At 41.3% G+C, this 17,379-nt stretch overlaps 1 protein-coding gene across 6 annotated transcripts in view; it reads left to right on the top strand.

Annotated features, from left to right (window-relative positions):
- Positions 1-17,379, top strand: part of CDKAL1 (CDKAL1 threonylcarbamoyladenosine tRNA methylthiotransferase) — a 717,891-nt gene that overhangs the window by 429,519 nt on the left and 270,993 nt on the right. For all 6 annotated transcript variants that reach the window (XM_040460543.1, XM_040460546.1, XM_040460547.1 and 3 more), the window contains one exon: positions 7,201-7,346. In XM_040460543.1, coding sequence (XP_040316477.1) covers positions 7,201-7,346 — 146 coding nt within the window. The remainder of the gene's footprint in view (positions 1-7,200; positions 7,347-17,379) is intronic.

Genomic DNA, 17,379 nt, shown 5'->3' with positions numbered 1-17,379 from the left:
TACGTCCGAACTTCGATCCTAGAAGAAGGGGAAAATTAGAGATGGAGAAACCCTGCTGTCCAAAAGTCATACCTGTCATTTCTGCCCACATCTCATTGGCCGTTCAAGTCACGTGGCTACTCCTGAGTTTAGGCAGAGATGGTAACATCCCCATAGGGAGGGAAGCCACTTCGGGAGATGAGGGGTCAGAGGAGGTGCATGTATGGCCCACCCCACCCCCACCCCCACCCCCACCCCCGCCCTGTGCTCATCTGCAGAGGACGCCGTTTTGTGTGTGCACGTTTGTAAGATGCCCAGGAGTTTGCTGTCCTTCTCTGCATCCCCAGTCCCAGAAAGTTAGTTTCATGTTGACTAAATACTTGCTGTGAGCAAGTCCATACCAAGCAATTGTGACTGGAGCGATTAAACCACAAGAACATTCTTCTTAGTATGCCACCTAACACTTGAAACAGAAGTTACCTGAAGTTAGCCTTTGAATGATGAGACCATAAAGAAATGAGAAATATATCTTCAACCTCTGCCTCCCGGTCGCAGTCCTTAATTATTTGTGTCAGGTTTGAGAGAAGCCGATAGGACAGCCTTTGCTGAGTGCTCCGTGTAATCAGACTGCACTTTCCCCATTAAACTGATCAAGTATTGATTTGTTCTTTTAGTGTTTAGAAGACTCAGTGTTGTTTTGTTTTAATAGAAAACAAGGCAACTATATGTATATTGTTGGTTTGTTTTTTTAGGCTATTACCTGTTCATGTTACATGGTGTTTAAAACACAACAAATTTTACTGTGAGTTTTCCTCTTTGCCGTTTTATCTTAAATTTTGCACAGTAAAATTGACTTAGTCATGTATGTTCAAGTTTTCATGAATTTTCACATACATACAGATTCATGAAACCATCACTACCACAGGATATAAAAACCCCCTTGATGTCTTGGTGACGGCAGAGCGGAATAATAATTGTGAAATAGAACAATGGCAACATCAGTTGAAGACAAATGTGTGTGTGATTACAGCTGTTAGCATTCTGACATTAGTATTCATATACATTTTTATCTTTGTAATGCAAAGTCTGATTATTGACGATGACCCTTGTAATGGTAAAGGAGCATTGAAGTCCTTTTAACATTTCTGTGAAGGCTAATTAGAACAGAGGGCTCTGGGCGCCTGGGTGGCGCAGTCGGTTAAGCGTCCGACTTCAGCCAGGTCACGATCTCCTGGTCCGTGAGTTCGAGCCCCGCGTCGGGCTCTGGGCCGATTCTGTGTCTCCCTCTCTCTCTGCCCCTCCCCCATTCATGCTGTGTCTCTCTCTGTCCCAAAAATGAATAAACGTTGGAAAAAAAAAATTAAAAAAAAGAACAGAGGGCTCAACTTATATTAATGCAAATACTGAAAATGTTAACTCTTTGCAGTTTGGAAGTGAATTTCCTGTTATAATTAAGTTATAGATCAAATGTGAATTAGAATCTGTTCACAGTATCTAATCCTCCTCACTTGGGACATGCGGATTGGAAGTGTTCTCTTCTTAGGCTCCCTCAATTGTCTTACTGCTGCTATTAAATGATAATTTATTTTTAGATTGCTGAGAGTAAATGTAGGTGCTGGTAATTCACTTAGTGGCTGTTACGGTGTCATTAATGAAGTAATGGATGACATATGACTCCGGTCTTATTTTATCTTGACTTATATGACTTTGGGAGTATTGAAGGTGACTCCGGAAATAGGATCTCCTAGAACACAGGCATTGCTGTTTTGACCTTTACCTAGAAGTCTTTGCAGGGCTTCCTCTAAAATAATTCATGTTGACTAATTAATTGGCTCATCGAATCATTCGTTCCTTCAACTATAACTTAAGTATTTAAGGGCCAGGCATTAGCGAGGATATGGGGAGATGCAGGGAATAAATAACATACATCCTTGGGGTGTGAGCATGTATGGCAGAATTACAGGACAGGGAGCTAAGTGCTGATAGGAGCCTGTACAGTGTGCTCTGGCATTGACAGTGGAGCACCCAGCTCCTTGGAAGAGATACTTAAAATAGCAAAGTATTGCTACAGCAGGGTGAGCGTAGAAGATGTTACGCCAAGTGAAATAAGCCAGACAAAAGGGACACATACTGTAATGATTTCACTTATATGAGGTGCCTAGAAGAATAGTCAGGTTCATACACAGAAACCAAATGGCGACTACCAAGGGCAGGGGGAGGGAGGCATGGGGAGTGATGTTTATGGGTACAGAGTTTTCAGTTTGGGATGATAAAAAAGTTCTAGACATGGATAGTGGTGATGGCTGAATAGAACATCATGAAAGCATGTTAATGTCATGGAATCATACATTCAAAAGTAGTCAAAATGGGAAATTCTATGTTACATATATTCTGCCACAATGAAACAACAACAAAAAAATAGGAACCAAAAAATGATCAGTTATACTCCCCACCCCCAGTTCTTCTCTTTTTAAGGGAAGTTTTTTTAAAGAATTTTTTAACATTCCCTCTCCATCTTTTGCATCTGTTGTAGTTTTTCCTAAAAAGATTTTATATGTAACAGCTAATCTCTGTCAGATTTATGCCATTAGATTGTGTTGCAGAAGTCCATAAGTATGGATGAAACTTGCTTTACCACCTTTCAAGCTAATAAATATTCAGAACATTTGAGGTACTTTTGTACGAAATGGCATATTTAATAAATTCTACATCCCTATATTTTATTTAATTGAAAAAAAAAGCCTACGTACTTCAACATGAATGACCCTTGAGAACGTTATAAGTGAGAGAAGCCGTTTCCAAAAGACTGATGGTTCTATTTATATGAATTGTCCAGAATAGGCAATTTGTAAAGCCAGAGAGTAGACTGCTGGTTGTTTCGGACTGGGGGGAGGGGGTTGTGGAAAGGGGAAAATGGGAAGATTTGGGATTCGTTTTAGGGGGAATGAACCAATTCTAAAATTAGATTTTAGATGGCTGCACCATCCTGTGAATATACTAAAAAACATTTAATTGCACACCTTTTTTTTATAGGTCAATTGTATGGCACGTGAATGATATCTCATATAAGCTTTGTTTGCAATGCTTAAAGGAATGGTTTAATTTATCTTTTTTTGAAGTATCTTTTTGCTTTTTGCTTCCTCATATGTCTTAGGTTAGTTGAAAACAATGTAGCACTGTCAAGATTAGCTTTTTAAATATGCGTATACTTTCTAACAAAGCTACAACCTGAGCAGACTTTATGACTGGTAACCATCAAAATGAATGCACAGACATCTGAATACAAGTATTAGTACATTTTGTGCACTCACACGCTGAGTGACTTTGTTAAACTGGTAGTGTACATATTTAAAACCAGACAGAATATGATGATTCATATGATGACTGCAGAGCAACAGAAATGACACATTTCTTTTAAAGGTGTACCCATTATAGGATTGCTTTTAAAAATGGTCAGTTTTCATCAAGTCATTACATTTTCTTTGCTTTTTAATTTCATAAAAAAACTAACAAACATTGAGACGATTACCAGCTTGTGAAAGGAGAGCTCCAAAGAAAAGCACTGGGTGGAAATACTGTTTCATTGATTTGGTTAACCATTCTGTAATCCCTGCTTCTAAAGTAGTCACCGTCTAGATGTTAAGCAGCCTTGATACATTAGCCCTTAAAGTGTAAGTGACCTTATATTAAAAGAGATACTGTTTCCATACTAGTTGCTACCACAGCTCCTCATGCACACACCCCTCGTGTGCCCACATACCAACTCGCATACTTGCCCACCTACTCGGACTCACAGTCAGCTCAGAACTCAGGGTTTGCTCATGGCTGCCATTTTTTTGTTAGCCACATTTTGAACTAAGTGCCCCCCCCACCTATTCCTTTGGTTAACCTGGGCCCCACATTTATAATTAATTTATAAATTAATTGCATTTATAAACTACTTGCCTAAGAAAACACATTGTGATTCCAACCTAAAGCTGCAACTGATTTTTAGATATATAACCCAATGGGGAGGGGGTGCTACCTATGAAATGCCTCATTTTTACTTTATATTTACTTATATATTAACATAGAATTTTTCACTTCCAGAAATTAAGGCTGGCCAATCATATGTTTGTTTACCTGCTTGAGTCCAACCATTACTATTTGAACATTTGTCTTCCTATCAAACAGCACACACATTTTAAATCTCTTTCTATGGGGGCGCCTGGGTGGCTTAGTCGGGGAAGTGTCCAACTTCGGCTCAGGTCACAATCTTGTGGTTGATGAGTTTGAGCCCCGCGTTGGGCTCTGTGGTGACAGCTCACAGCCTGGAGCCTGCTTTGGATTCTGTGTCTCCCTCTCTCTCTGCACCTCCCCGACGTGTGCTCTGCCTCTCTCTCCCTCAAATGAATAAACATTTAAAAAAATGTAATCTCTTTCTATGTATGTTCATGTGGTTTTAACCCATATCTATATTTATACGTTTGGTTGTATACCTAGCAGTAGTCGTTGTGGGGATCCAACGAGAAGGGCAAGATAGTTATTTCCTCCTCTCAGAGAGCCTCCCTCTTGGAGATCGATGACCTTGGTGCAAGGTGGGACCAAGAAGGCACTTGGGTAACAGCAGGAGCAGTTGCTGAGGCGTCAGAGAGGAGGAAGTAATCTCTGGCTCCAGAGAACCTGTAACAATAAGCTGAACCTTAGAAATAAGGGAAGAATTTTGAAAGGTGAAGAAACCGAAAGGTCCTTCACCAACATGCAGAGTTCTTGAGAAAAGGAATAGACCTAAAACCAGAACAGAAAATATCTACTCTGTCTCTTCGGGGTACATGAATCTGTGAAGTCCTAATTCTTTCAGTGGGAGAAATACAGACTTTAATTAAGGGGTAAGTTTATTTTTATTTTGTGTTCTGGCACCTACCATTCTAAAACATTGCCGGGCCTGTAGCATGAAGCTGAGGGTAATTACTAGTGGGCCATCTTATTTTGAGAGCCCACGGGAAAAACTCACCGCGTTCATCCTCCTTGTTTGCTATTAACGGTTCAATTTGTAAGTTGTCATACTGCGACAGGCCACTAGTTCACCCGGAGCAGGGTCCTGCTTGTAGCAGGCCACCCTGAGGGTTTCCGAGAGAAACTGCACTCCCCTTTCTGGCCCAAGGTCGTGCTCGCTGGGAACCGCTTTCTAATTTATTGTATGCACATCAGCACAAGTTAAACCTCCTTCACTTACTAGTTACAGGAACCAGCTCATTGAAAAGCTGTTCCCAGGTTCCCATTAATCTGGATGAAAATGTGTTACCAGGAACTTTAGAAACTATTCAAGGAAGAAAGAAGAGTATTAGATAAATTGGTCTGTTGAGGGCTTACATGTAAACACGTACTGAATTATTTTATTTTCCCAGTATCCCTAGAGGATGGGTTGGCCACTCTCTCTGTCTTATAGATAAGAAAACCGAGGCACAGAGGAGGAGAGTGAAATTTCATTCCCTGCATTATGTTCCTTGTTAAAGTGTCACTTTTTATCACAGTAGGTATGTTGAAGGTTGGCCAACGCAGGGTCCTGCCCCTTTAGTAAACACACACTTTTGTTACACTGTGGATCTTGATGTTCAGCCGCAAAAGACCTGGCCAGCAGAGAAGCATAGCAGAAGGGCAGCCTGTACGCGGCAGGGTTTGTGATGATTAGCGTCTCCTGACGCGGCCTCCTGTGCCGCTCGTGCTGAAGAGCCTACTGGCTGAGTACCCAGCCAAGAAACATGACAGTTTTGTGAACAGATAATATGTTAGGCATTCGTTTTTCTGTTGAATAAGAAAGTCTTCAACTCCAGCTCTAATGTATATGTCTCTATGGACACGTATCTATCTGTCTTTCCAGATAGATAGAAGACAAGGTGTGTATACCTATTAATTTCTAGTAGAGAAAGTATGGACAAAACATTCCAAGGAGTCCTGTTATTTGGCTATTTGAATTTCTTGATCCAAAATGATTTTTTTTAAACGACTAGGCTGCTATTAAGAAGGTGACCGATCCGAGTCCATTGCTCTATTCTTGCACATTCCTAAAAGCCCTGATGTTCACAGTTGGTGGAAAGAAAGTGGAGACACACAGGGCATGGGTAATACGTATGCATGACTGACCCCTGAAGAGCTAGGAGGTGACTCTACAGAATTAGCTGGCTCTCAGACTCCATAGATCCTCAAAATACTGTTGTAAGGACGAAATGAAATAACACATAGGAAAATGCAGCATTTCGAAAGCCAAAAATCACTGGTTGCATGCAGGTTATCAAGGAGCAGCTCCTTTCCCAACATTTTTACTTCTTGGTCTCTCTGTACATGCCCTCTCCCCCTGCACCCTCTTCTCCTCTTCTCCCGCTTCCGCCAGGCTCCAGGCGATGCGCCAGTGGCAGGGGGCAGTTGGAGAAGGACTGAATCCGTCTCGTGGTCTCACTGCTTTCATAAATGGTCACATTCACGCAGCCTTCCTTGTATCACTCTTCTCCCTGCCCACCTTTGTATCCGCTGAGGAATTTTAAGACACTCCCTGGGCTTCCTACTTTGCTTCGCTCCATTTTGCTCTACCTTTGCAAAATTGGATCATCTTCCTGTTCCTCCCTTCTTACACACTCTACCTCTAGCTATCAGCGGGCCAACTGGTTACCTTCATTGTGTGATGCTGTGTCTTTCGCATAGTAGATACTCAGAAAATACGTGCTCATTAACTAGCTGAAAAAGAAACAGGTGAGTTACGTATTCCTTCTTCTCTTTCGGCATTAAAAAAAAAAAAAAAAGTGTTGACTGGCCTTAAATTTGGAGATTTTATCCAAGCTCACAGGATTGTAGAGCCTCAACTGTTTAACTCTTGGTGTTTTTCCTGCTAATGTAGCAAGGCAAAATAATAAAACTTCTTTGAGGCAAGGGAGTGTTTATTTTGAAAGACTCAAAAATCTTCCTATTTAGGCATCCATGAGTTTACCTTTGTTTGGTCACCTAACAGAGACGATCAACATGAAGAAGCCACGCTTGCGTGGAATCCTCTGAAAGTAACATTAAATTTCCAAATGTCATCAGAGAGTATTGCCAGTCGACACTCGGTTGAAGAGCCTGGGTGATTGGTCTGTTTTCAGCTGTGTTGATTTGATTGCCCTTGTGAGTGTTGATCTGAAGGGAACCATTACCTGATTCCTTAAAATGATTAATGTTTTCTCCTTCCATTTTTTTTTTTTTTTTTTACAGGAAATGGCAAAAATCCTTAATCATCCCAGAGTCTATGCTTTTCTGCACATACCGGTCCAGTCTGCCTCTGACTCTGTACTCACGGAAATGAGAAGAGAATACTGCGTGGCCGACTTCAAAAGAGTGGTGGATTTTCTGAAAGAGAAGTAAGTCTGTTAGTACTTAAGAAAATAACCATTTCTTTTTTTCTTTCGAAAGCATGTGGCAAAAATGCACTTATTGTAGCCACAATTAAAGGTACCAGAGGGAAGGCGAGAGTTTTGAAGCTTTCCGAGCCTTTAAGTTTCCTTAGGGACCCTTGATGTGGTTTCTTCTTATATCCACCTCCCATCTGTTCACAAAATACCATTAATTTGTGTGAGATTGCCACAGTCTGTCCAAGGTAACACGCATTGCAGTCATTTTTCTACCTGACCTCGTAGATGAAAACTGCGTTGGCTTTGCTTAAATCTCCTTTAATGTGGCTTTTTGAGGTGGTGAGCTGGGCCCGATGTGGAGATCGGCCAACTCATGTCACCGCGGAGTAGATAATTTTCTCCCAAGTAGCATTTTTTGAAGAGTATCTGGAACGTTCTTGCTTTTACCCGCTTATCCCTGAAGATCGCTTGGAGAATTGTGATGTATAAGGTGGTTTTGGGATTCTGTGTTTTTAAAGTTGAAATTGCTGTTGACCAAAATTAAGGCATATTTACACAATCTTAGACATGAATGATCATTTTGTTTCCACAGAAAACACTTGCAGCCCATAATTATATTCTTCAAAACCCTACTTCTCATCATCACCAAACGTTGACTGCCTTCTGTGATTATACAAGGCAGGAAATAGCAGGGCTGGCCAAGGTCATACGAAACCTTCTCAAGTCTGAGGCACTGCTCTCCCCCGTGGCGATATGTCATTTATCCGGGCGTATCTGTGGCATGCGTCTTCCTACTTTCCATAATTTTTTTCCATAATTTTTTCCTCCGTTGTTTCTCTTAATTAAGATACAACTTTTTGTTTCCATCTTCTTGTTTATAATTATATACCTTTGTACCATGTCGAAGTGCTACATGGGTATGATTGCTTTATACAAACTGTGAGCAGTTATTTTTTCCACCTTCAATTAGTGACTTATCCTGACTACATAGAAATCTTTTTAAATCTTTTTTCTTGTTCTATTTACTTTCTCCTTCCTCCCTCATCTTTCCTTTATGTCTTTCTAATTTTTTTTTCCACCTCTAGGCATTTCTTGATTATCCTAACCACTAGAAATAAAGACCCTTGTGTGCATTCAAACAAACACAGCTAATTGTTCGAATATTCAAATCAGCGAATAGAAGGCATATTTATTCTAGGATTTCGTAATTGTAATCGTTAAATATATACAGCCTTCAAAGTAGAAAGCAGAATAATGACGGATCTGTACCATCCATAGTAACTTTCTGCTCTTGAACAGAATGGAGGTCAAGGCTGAAGTGTGAGAACTTTTATGTTAGGTGTCTGTTAAGTTCCCCTGTATCTCTCCTTTGCGTTCATTCTAGCTGATTGTAGGTAAACTTGCCTCCTGTGAGAGAGTCCTTTTGGGCACGTTGGCACTGGTGAATGGAATGTTTCCAAAATTGCAGATAAATTGTTGCACCTGTGAAATTTCTTGCCTCTTGCTTATTACTAGGGCAGTGGCAAATAATGTGTACAATTCATACCTGTTGCACAAGATTTTGCCAAGTGGAGACATGCATCCTGTTGTGCAGAATAGACTAGAACACTTTCCAAATAGTTTGTTGCATTAATGCGATTCAGTGAGGTTAAGGAATCAACACCTCTCTTTCTCCTCCACTTGGGTGAGTGCTGACTCAGTTGTTTGGGGAATTACTGTGGCTACCCAACTGGGCAACAATTTCACAATAAGTGCTAGCCTTTTATGTTGTTCCAAAGGTGGCCCTCTTAAATCTGTTGCATCTTGAACAGTTTCAACAGCATCCATGAGGTACAGAGAGGTGAACAGATGATCACACCAAAGTGTTAGACAATAGGCTCTTGCCTTTATTCATGGGTTAAACTCATTGTCCTTTTTTTGGATTCTGAATTACCCTGAGGCATCTTTGTAGCTTTTCTAGAACTACCCTGCTGTCGGAAAGATCCCAGAACGAAGTACTCTGCCTGGGGATCTCTAGTGTTTCCATTGCTGGAAGTATCAGAGATCCCTGGAGAGGGTATTGGAGATGCCTGGAGAAGACGCCCCCATCCCACACCCATCCATCCACAATGTCAGTTTCAAGTAGTGTGAATCACTGAAATGGTAGAGTATGGGTCTAGATAGCATCTCTGAAATGTTTTTTATTAAACCTCTGTGTTGTATATGTACAGCGAGGGCAGAAGCCACCTCGGTGTACAATTTCATACTTAGATTTTAACTTACGAGATGTGTTGGAAAAATGTAGACGGCAGACAGTATGGTGCCCTGATACAGAGAGCAGATGACTGAGAAAAGTTACAGGTACTCTTCAGAAAAAAAGAAGAAATCAAATCCCCACGACTAATCACGTGATCCTTGCATGGTTTTACACAGTTCATCAGAACCGTAAAATTGTGTATTTTGTCCATTCTGCCCTGTTGCTTGTGAAGAAGCATACAGCACTCTCTCCTGCACGGACAGTGGGGTCCACCTGTGCTCCTTAGTAAAAACGTGTTTCCTGTCCTTTCAGGAAGGTCCACCCATCCAGGGAGTACTTTTCAATTGTAACAAATATTTAGAAATAAATGAAGTAAGGGGATTCTTCTGTGATGTTTTGCTTATTTTTCCCTATAAAAACCAGATGGCTTTATGCCAAGTAGAGGAGTGCTTGTTGGAAACACCAAAGTCTCAGGGATTTCTGTAGCACTGCTGGTCTGGATAACTGATCCGGCACAAATTGCTTTGTCCAGTGTTTAACCAGAATTCAATAAAATATTGTCTTTTTTCGAAGGAGGACCTCACGCTGTCATTTTGCCATTTTGTGCATTCATAAAATGACTGTGACTTAAAATGACTTGTTTGGTGCTTTCCTCTTGCAGCTGCTTTTTAAACTCCTGTATTAATGTCTTCTTTCCTCTGAAGCTTTTGAAGCCCTTTTTTTCCTAGTGAGCCTTTAATAGATGAGAATCTTGATTTTTTTTCTCCATGAGTATGAATCTTCTCATAAATTCATGTTACGAATAAGGAACAGAGCACATCCTAATCTGTCTCGTCAAAAAAAAAATCCAATTTTTAAAAATTTTTTATTTTATTATTTTTATTTTTTTTCAACGTTTATTTATTTTTGAGACAGGGAGAGACAGAGCATGAACAGGGGAGAGTCAGAGAGAGGGAGACACAGAATCTGAAACAGGCTCCAGGCTCAGAGCTGTCCGCACAGAGCCCCACGCGGGGCTCGAACTCATGGACTGCGAGATCATGACCTGAGGCAAAGTCGGCCGCTTAACCGACTCAGCCACCCAGGCGCCCCAAAAAATCCAGTTTTTAAAACAACCTATAGCATTTAAGACAGAAGTCCAAACTGTTTAAGTCTACCTGAAGCTACAGGGGCTTTTAAACTACTAATTCAGGGATATTTATGACTCCCTGTTTCTGAAACACAGGGAGGTGAAATCTCTTTAATTAATTTTCTTTACCATTGAAACCAGCCCATGTGATAGCTGGGAGCAGTAGAAGTTTACTTGTGAGCCAGCTTGAAGTTGATTCATTATTCTCTGCAGTTGTTTGAAAGTTGGCAACTGTTCTCCTAACAGCAGCTGGATTGGAGATAACCTGGTGGTGCTGCCACGTGCTGAGGCATATGGGAATTTATTAAATCACGCAACCTTTGCAAAGAAAAGTGTCTAAATTACTTAATATACTAATTTAAAACAGCTGGTCGTGAGCAGACGATCATATGACTTAAATTATTCTATTCAGATTTATTAATCCAGTTGGAAAATTAAGTTGATGTTTTTATATGAATGGGTAAGATGATTCCTTGAAATGTGTGATGGGATTTGGAGGGATACGGAAGCAAACTATACCATCAAGGTGCCATTCTGGTTTCAGAAAGATTGGTGTCTTTATGATTTTCAATAAATACCTCATGAGTTTTATTCCTTTTATTAACTGGCACTGAACTGGTTTTTCTGTTACCTTTTTAAGATATTGCTGGAATTTTTTCAAAAAGTATAAAATTGTATTTTTTTCATGTTATTTTGAAAGAGTTAACTTCCTCATGAGAGGGTTTTTCACTTTGGTATGTTGAAGGTGATATACTTAGGGTTCCTAGGGCGGTGGGACCTTGGACACGGACTTTAATTGGGCCCCCCTCCTTTGAGCAGTAAACTCAGTCACTTCCCCAACATAAAACCGTATATTCACATATATTCACAAAATGACAACACATAGAATTCTTCTCTCAGGCATATGTTCTCGTGCTGAGGAAAAGAATCTCTGAGTCCTCAAATTCACACATTAAAGTGTGAAAGAAGATGAAGGAATGTCCTGTTGATAGATACATTTTAAGACATGAAAGAGTTTGTATATTAAAAGATCTCTTTGTTTCCACAGATTATTTTGTTGGAGGTCCAGGGGCCTTTTGGTTTATGTTAACCAGACCTCAAACCTGGGAGACCGGGTCCATCTCCCTTACCCCATAGCTGCATTTTGAATGAATTAACGACCAGTTATGTTTTCACCTGCTAGTTGCATAGATCTTAAGTTGTACCTTCCTGTAGTGTCTTTGTGTTGACTAAAAATGACACAATATTATCCATTCTCAGAATTTGCTGTAATCATTTGTCAATGTGCTGTGTAATTCTGGGCCAATTTGTCATGTTGCTTGTAGAATATTAACCCTTTAGCATCGTGATATCCATTCGCACCCCTGAGTTGACTCTACCCAGAGATTGCCCAGTGAAATGCCATAGCCAGTAACCAATGAGCACTCGGGGTAAAAGGGAACCTTTCAGCAGGGAGGACTCACCAGAGGGGAGGTACAGCCTTGCAGAGAAAGCTCTGTCCTCCCATCTCTGCTGTGGACTCAGGCAGTAAAGGGGCAACAAGGGCACAAAGCCGGGATCACATTGGCAGGTTGATTTCTGTAAGTGAGTCACAGAGTTATCTGACACTGCCCAGCCTATCCTGTGACCTGCTTTTCCAGTCTGTCTGAAGGGGGGGAAAAAAAAACAAAAACAAGATGATGCTAACTCATTAACGTCTCGAGTCCCATTTCTTTCTTTCGTTACTCCCAATCATCCATGTGTCCATACTGGAACACAGTCTGATGAAAGAACGTTGTGCTAAATTTGTATTTTATTCCGGTTTTTATATCTAGCTTTATTCCTAGTGGCTTGGACACCTGAGCAGCAATATCTGTCAGAATAGAGGAAAAGAAATTGAGGGAAAAAAAAAAAAAAAGAGAGAGAGAGATTCGGCAAGGACTAGGTAATTAAGTGTTCTTCCACATGCATTCCCAGATTCCCAGATGCGTTTCTATTCACTGAATAACCGCCTCCCAAATAATTTAGGCAAAATACTTCCCTCAAAGTTGTTTTCTGACTTTATTCCATCATTTCTAATATCTCTAACTAGGTTGTTATCTTGGGTGTCCGTGAGACCTTGTTCGCTATTTTATCTCTTGTCGGACCTCTTTTTGAAATAGTGACATTCTGGGGCGCCTGGGTGGCGCAGTCGGTTAAGCGTCCGACTTCAGCCAGGTCACGATCTCGCCGTCCGTGAGTTCGAGCCCCGCGTCGGGCTCTGGGCTGATGGCTCGGAGCCTGGAGCCTGTTTCCGATTCTGTGTCTCCCTCTCTCTCTGCCCCTCCCCCGTTCATGCTCTGTCTCTCTCTGTCCCAAAAATAAATAAACGTTGAAAAAAAAAATTTTTTTTTAAAATAAAAAGAAATAGTGACATTCTGTTGTCTTCCTCTCCCTCCCTTGCTACTTTTACATTTTTTCAAAAGAATGAATAAGTATTATTGGAACAGTTATGTAGCAAGAAAACACTTTTTCTTTTTTTGACATGGTATTATATTTACATTTGGAAGATACTGACATCATGTGCTAAATACTGCATTATTGTAGGATTACTCTACACGTGATTCATTGGTTTGAAAGTAATTACATCTTCTATTGGTGCTTTACATTTTCTGTGTAGCCTGGTCGGGAGAGAAATCTCATCATTCCTAACCTCTGTCTGCCTTCTATCGTTCCATTACAATGCAATCGTGTTATTCCTTTCAGAAATAACACAGAGAAGAGAAGCTTCTTTCCCTTAATCCTTTGTACATTCTCTCTACCTCAGTGTTTTGTTGGAAGCGTAAGGGTCGAGTCACATAGTATGATAACATGTACTGATAGTAAGCATTTTTCCTTTCATTGATAGAGTGCTTTTCATATTCCACAGGGCTCACATGTTACGTCATGATGTAGTCACAGAAGTATGTAAGATAGGTATTTTTAGTCTCCACTTTAATTTTTTTTAATGTTTGTTTAATTATCTTGAGAGAGAGAGCATACAAGCAGGGGAGGGGCAGAGAGAGAAAGAATCCCAAGCAGGCCCCGTGCTGTCAGCACAGCGTCCGACAAGGGCCTTGATCTCACAGACCTTGAGATCATGACCTGAGCTGAAATCAAGAGTCAGACACTTAACCGACTGAGCCACCCAGGCGCCCCTAATCTGCACTTTTTAAAGTGAGCATCAGAGTTCAGACTGGCTAAAAAGACTTGGTGAGAGCCCACAGTGATTTAATGCATAATAAAGTAGGTCTTCAGTTTCTGCTGCACAGCAATCTTCCTAACAATAATATTGATTCAATCACTCATTTTTTTTTATTTATCAGTTTTGTTCTCAGCTCTGTAATAAATGCAGCGATATCAATACCAATAGTAATACTTAATATGGTGATAATAATAAAGCCAGTGGCTAATATTTTTAAGTTGTACTTTTGTGCCAAGCACTGCTCTAGGGCAGTGACATATGTTCGCTTATTTAATCCTTAAGTCCCAAGGATGTTAAGTAATTTTCCCATGGTCAGGCAATCACTAATCAGTGATAGAAACTCAGTGAAAACTCAGATCCTGTGATGCCTGAGCAGCTCCATCATTGTGCCGTACTGTTGTGCTAATCTAAGGCACGGTGCTCTAGCGATGGGAGACAGTAAGGTGGACTCGACACATAATAATGAAGTAAAATTTACAGTGCTTCTAAGGGAAGGTGAGAAAGGTATGCATGAGTGTCAAGGATGGTGTTTTATCCCAAAACCTAATAGAAGAGGGAAAATGAGAGGAAGGAAGAATTTGGATAGAAAAAAATGAGTTTGGTTTGGGACATACTGAATTTGCAATACCTGTATAGAAAATCCAGGGGAGATGAGAACTGGGTGGCTCAGTCATTTAAGCGTCCAACTCTTGATTTTGGCTCAGGTCGTGATCTCATGGTTCATGGGATTGAGCCCCACGTCAGGCTCTTCGCTGACAGCATGGAGCCTGCCTGGGATTCTCTCTCTCTGTCTCCCTTTCTCTGCCCCTCCCCTGCTCACACGTGCACTCTCTCCTTCTCTCACTCAAAATAAATGTTTAAGAAAAAAAAAAAAAAGAAAGAAAAGAAAACCCAAGGGAGAGCCCCTGTAGACTATACAAAAGGTGGGCTAAGAGCCCAGGAAGGAGATGAGGATGTAGAGATACATGTTTGTGAGTAATTAGCTTTTGAGTGGCAGATGAAGCTGTGGTTGATGAGATCATCCAGCAGAAAGAAAATGGAAGGCTAAGAACAGGGGATTCGGGAAGAGTGGCATTTGGGTGATAGAAAAGGTGAAGGGATCCTGTGATGAGGGTGAAAAGGCAGGGTCAGGCCCATGTAGGGGAAGACGAAGGAGGAAATGGCACCATGGAAGCCAAGGGACGTAGCAGTTTTAGGAAAGTGAAAATGATAAGGGTCAAATGCCAGCTAGAGTAGCCTCTTGGAAGCGGGTGCTGAGCTAGGTGCTCTGGAGGAAAAAATAAATACTTCTTAGATTATTTTCTTTCCCCAATACCGTAAGTGCTCAAGAGCTGTTGAGATGTAGTAGTGTCTCTGTGGTCCTCTGTTGACTGCATGCCCAGTTCTGAGCACGGTGCTCAGTTTGTCCTCCTTGACCCCCATTTTGCTATGCTGTGTGCACAGCATCCAGGGCCACTTGAGCAAGAGGCGGGGATAATACATATTGGCTGAATGCATGGTATTTACTCTGGAACCAGAGAGGTTAAGGCTTAGAGTACTACCTCTCATTCTATTTTTTTTTTTTCAACATTTATTTATTTTTGGGACAGAGAGAGACAGAGCATGAACGGGGGAGGGGCAGAGAGAGAGGGAGACACAGAACTGGAAACAGGCTCCAGGCTCCGAGCCATCAGCCCAGAGCCCGACGCGGGGCTCGAACTCACGGACCGCGAGATCGTGACCTGGCTGAAGTCGGACGCTTAACCGACTGCGCCACCCAGGCGCCCCCCTCTCATTCTATTTTAATTAAAGTTCTCTTTTCATAAACAAGAAAATCTCCTGTTCTTTGCAGAGAAACTGATCCATTCCCTTTGGTAGAACAGAAAACTCTTTATTCTTAAAGATTCTCTGTTCTGTGAACTCCTGCTGGCTTATAGCTAACAATAATTATAAGGCGATATGTATTCAGTGTATAATATGTCGGAAGCAATGTGCTAAGTACCTAAGTACTTTATGTGGATTGGCTCATTTAATTTTCACAATGGCTCATACCAGATGGGAAAATATTATTACCCCCATTTGACAGGTGAGGAAATTGAGGCACACAGCGACTTGTCCAAAGCTACTGTGCAGATACTGCCAGAGTTCAGGTTCACGCTCCAGCCTGCGAACCTCCACGTGCTTTTCTTTTCTTTTTTTTTTTTTTTTAATTTTTTTTTCAACGTTTTTATTTATTTATGGGACAGACAGAGACAGAGCATGAACGGGGGAGGGGCAGAGAGACAGGGAAACACAGAATCGGAAACAGGCTCCAGGCTCCGAGCCATCAGCCCAGAGCCTGATGCGGGGCTCGAACTCACGGACCGTGAGATCGTGACCTGGCTGAAGTCGGACGCTCAACCGACTGCGCCACCCAGGCGCCCCTCCACGTGCTTTTCATTGCTGCTGTGGCATCTTGCCTTTCCAGATGGGGTCATTTTTAAAAACATTAGGGATGATCATAATTTTCTAATTGAGGATTGCACTGTATTGTTAGACAGAAAATTTCAGATTACACATACCTTCTTCCAAAACTTTACTACACCTTTCTCTAGTCAGTATCCCCTCCCTCCCTTTTGCTCTCACTCCCCAAGCAGGTGGAGAGCCTCTGCATAAACAGATGATAAGCTGTGTTCGATTGTGAGCACAGGGAAGAAGTAGTACAAGGAGATAATGACTGGTTTATGTGTCACAACATCTCTAACTATGAACTGCACAGTGTGTTCATCAAGTGTGTGTACAAGTCAAATAAAATGCTGTACTAATGGCGAGGTGTCACAGAGCTATCGTCCTACGTAATCTGCTGTGTGGCAGAAACTTTGTGAGGCCTAACTTCTGTGTCCTATTTACCCTTCCTTCCTAGAACCAAATGTATTCAGTGTCCAGCTCGAACCCCTGCCCGTGAGCAGTCTCTGTTCCTAACACTGATCATTTCATCACTTGCTGCTGGCACAGGGGGATCCGTTGCTCTGGTTACTCTGACTTCCCATCCTCATCCTTATCATCGTTCTCTGATGGACGTTTCCTGAACCCTCATTATTATCTAAGACCTTATGTTCTTATCAAAACCCAGGAAGAAATCAGAGGAGCATAGCATATGCAGTGCGTGTAATTTGGAATGTTGTACTAGACTTGGCAGGATTATCTGAAAGGTGCCATCACGAAGTCAGCAGCAAACAGTGGGAAAAAGAGAGAGTGATGTAACCCATCATTGTTTTTAGAGATTGAATTTCAGACTATTAGAATCTGACCAATTTAAATTCTGGAAACAGGACCAAAAAGTCAATTGTGAATTGATGTTAATTTCAAAGGAGCCAAAGACTTGCATTTATTCAACTAATATTTATTGGATACAGACTGTGTGTCAGACACTTGTTGGGTGTAGAATATTAAGAGCTTGGTAAAACCTGATGACTGTCTTCTAGAAAATGGCATTCTTTTTTTTTTTTTTTTTTTT

This window comes from Herpailurus yagouaroundi, unplaced genomic scaffold, assembly GCF_014898765.1.
Source record: "Herpailurus yagouaroundi ecotype Mexico unplaced genomic scaffold, PumYag 250, whole genome shotgun sequence".
In the NCBI taxonomy this organism is placed as follows: domain Eukaryota; kingdom Metazoa; phylum Chordata; class Mammalia; order Carnivora; family Felidae; genus Herpailurus; species Herpailurus yagouaroundi.
The sequence above is the reverse complement of the archived record's forward strand: the minus strand, read 5'-3'. Positions and strand labels throughout refer to the sequence as shown.